The sequence below is a fragment of the Penaeus monodon genome, chromosome 23 (genome assembly GCF_015228065.2).
Source record: "Penaeus monodon isolate SGIC_2016 chromosome 23, NSTDA_Pmon_1, whole genome shotgun sequence".
NCBI lineage: Eukaryota > Metazoa > Arthropoda > Malacostraca > Decapoda > Penaeidae > Penaeus > Penaeus monodon.
The window spans coordinates 43590370-43592371 of record NC_051408.1 but is presented as its reverse complement, the minus strand read 5'-3'; the positions used below and the strand labels follow the sequence as shown (position 1 = coordinate 43592371).

The 2002-nt window shown below is 48.0% G+C and overlaps 1 protein-coding gene across 1 annotated transcript in view; it reads left to right on the top strand.

Moving 5' to 3' along the window:
• Positions 1–2002, top strand: part of LOC119588098 — a gene marked incomplete at both ends in the record, with an annotated part of 2262 nt that extends 260 nt beyond the window's left edge. Inside the window, 1 exon segment of the mRNA XM_037936805.1 lies at positions 1–2002. Within this exon segment, the coding sequence (XP_037792733.1) occupies positions 106–2001 (1896 nt within the window).

The following is a 2002-nucleotide window of genomic DNA, read 5'->3' as shown; positions in this document are numbered from 1 at the left end:
CAGACACACATATGGCAACATTGTCACGCTTGACCAGTGGAAAGAGATAACCCTATCGCCAATCCCCCCCACGCCACCCCCACTCACAACTCCTGGGCACGAAAAATGACCACGACAGTTCGATGCTGTGCGTGTACTACCCGTAATTGCTCAAACTGCATATGTGCAAGAAGTCACAGATCATGTACAAACTGCAGAGTAGGTCCAACATGTCAGAACAAAGACCATATACACGAGGAAAGAATAGAGGAGCAGATGGAAACCGCAACAGGCCCACAACAGGAGGAGGACACGACAGAGCATGGAATACAGCAACCGGCAACCCAAGAAAGAGGAGAAGACCCCCCGAGAAGATACTGGCAAGCGATGTCGCTAGATGAGGCAAAAGCGGTCACGGAAAGCATATACAGAAAAATAATAGAATTCTCTCCAAACAACATATGCGAAATCCCTAAAAGTAATGCGACCATTGATTTCATTAAGGAGATGGAGTTCCTAATAAAGGAATACACGAATGGCACTTTTCTCCAATCAATCGCCTTGAAAGTAGTAGCAATACTTCCACACCTCATCTGTCAGAAAACGCATAGTAAAGCCAAAACTTCAGATAATATAAAAGCCATAAAGAGAAGGATGGACAAATGGAAAGAGGGCGATGTAGACGGACTATTAAAAGAGGCCGAGGCTCTCCAACAGAGAAACAGGAGAGCAATTAGAAGGAAGAAGGAAATAGACAGGTGTACGAGATTCGCTAACATGATGCAACAAGGCAAAGTTGCAAAGGCAGTTAGGCTCCTATCACCTGATGAATGTACAGGACCCCTCCCTCTGAACGAAGACACACGTCAGATGCTGCGGGAGAAACACCCGCCTGCAAGGGAGGCTGCGCCGGAAACGCTGTTCCGGGGAGAATACCATCCACCGCCGCCTGAGATCTTCGAAAGCATCACCGGAGAAAAAATCAGGAGACACGCACTCAACACCAAGGGAGCAGCGGGACCCTCGGGACTAGATGCAGACGGATGGAAGAGCATTCTGAGCACCAGCAGATTCGGGAATGCAGCAGGCGATCTAAGTAAGGCAATAGCAGATTTAGCAAGAAAGCTCGCCACGGAAGATTGCCGATATATTGAGGCATTAACATCATGCCGTCTCATTGCTTTAGATAAGCGACCAGGCTGTCGACCAATCGGGATCGGAGAGGTTCTGAGAAGAATTATCGGCAAAGCCATAATGGAAGTCGTCGGAGATGACATCAAAAGAGCAGTGGGCAATCTCCAAGTGTGCGTAGGTCAACCAGCGGGATGCGAGGCTGCCATCCATGCCATGCGCAAAATATTCGAAGAGCCCGAATGCGAGGCGGTACTGATGGTGGATGCTGCGAACGCTTTCAATAACATCAACAGGCAGGCCACCATACAAAACATCAAAATCAAATGCCCCAGCTTTGCTCAATATGTATCCAACACGTACAGAGAACCGGCAAAGCTATACATTAACAACATAGAAACAAACACCAGTGAAGTGATGGCATCATCCGAAGGAACAACCCAAGGCGACCCCGTGGCAATGGCCATGTACGCAATCGGCCTGCTTAAGTTGCAAGACCAACTGGAACACAGCAAAACGAACATCAAACAAGTTGCATACGCCGACGACCTCACAGGAGCCGGAAAAATAAAGGACCTTCGAAGATGGTGGGAAATAGTTGAAAACCATGGCCCTCCACAAGGATACCACCCAAGTGCAAATAAATCTGTTCTAATCGTTAAGCCAGAACATCTCGACCTTGCCAAGGAGTCTTTCCGAGACACGGATATAAACATAAAGGCAGGTGGGGAGAAACACCTCGGAGCAGTTTTTGGGCACTACAGAGGCCAAAGAGGAATACGTGAGGTCGCAGGTGAACAAATGGAAAAGCGAGCTGAAGACTCTAACAAGCATCGCAAAATCAGAACCGCACTCAGCTTACACGGCCTTCATTTTCGGTGTAAAAAATAAA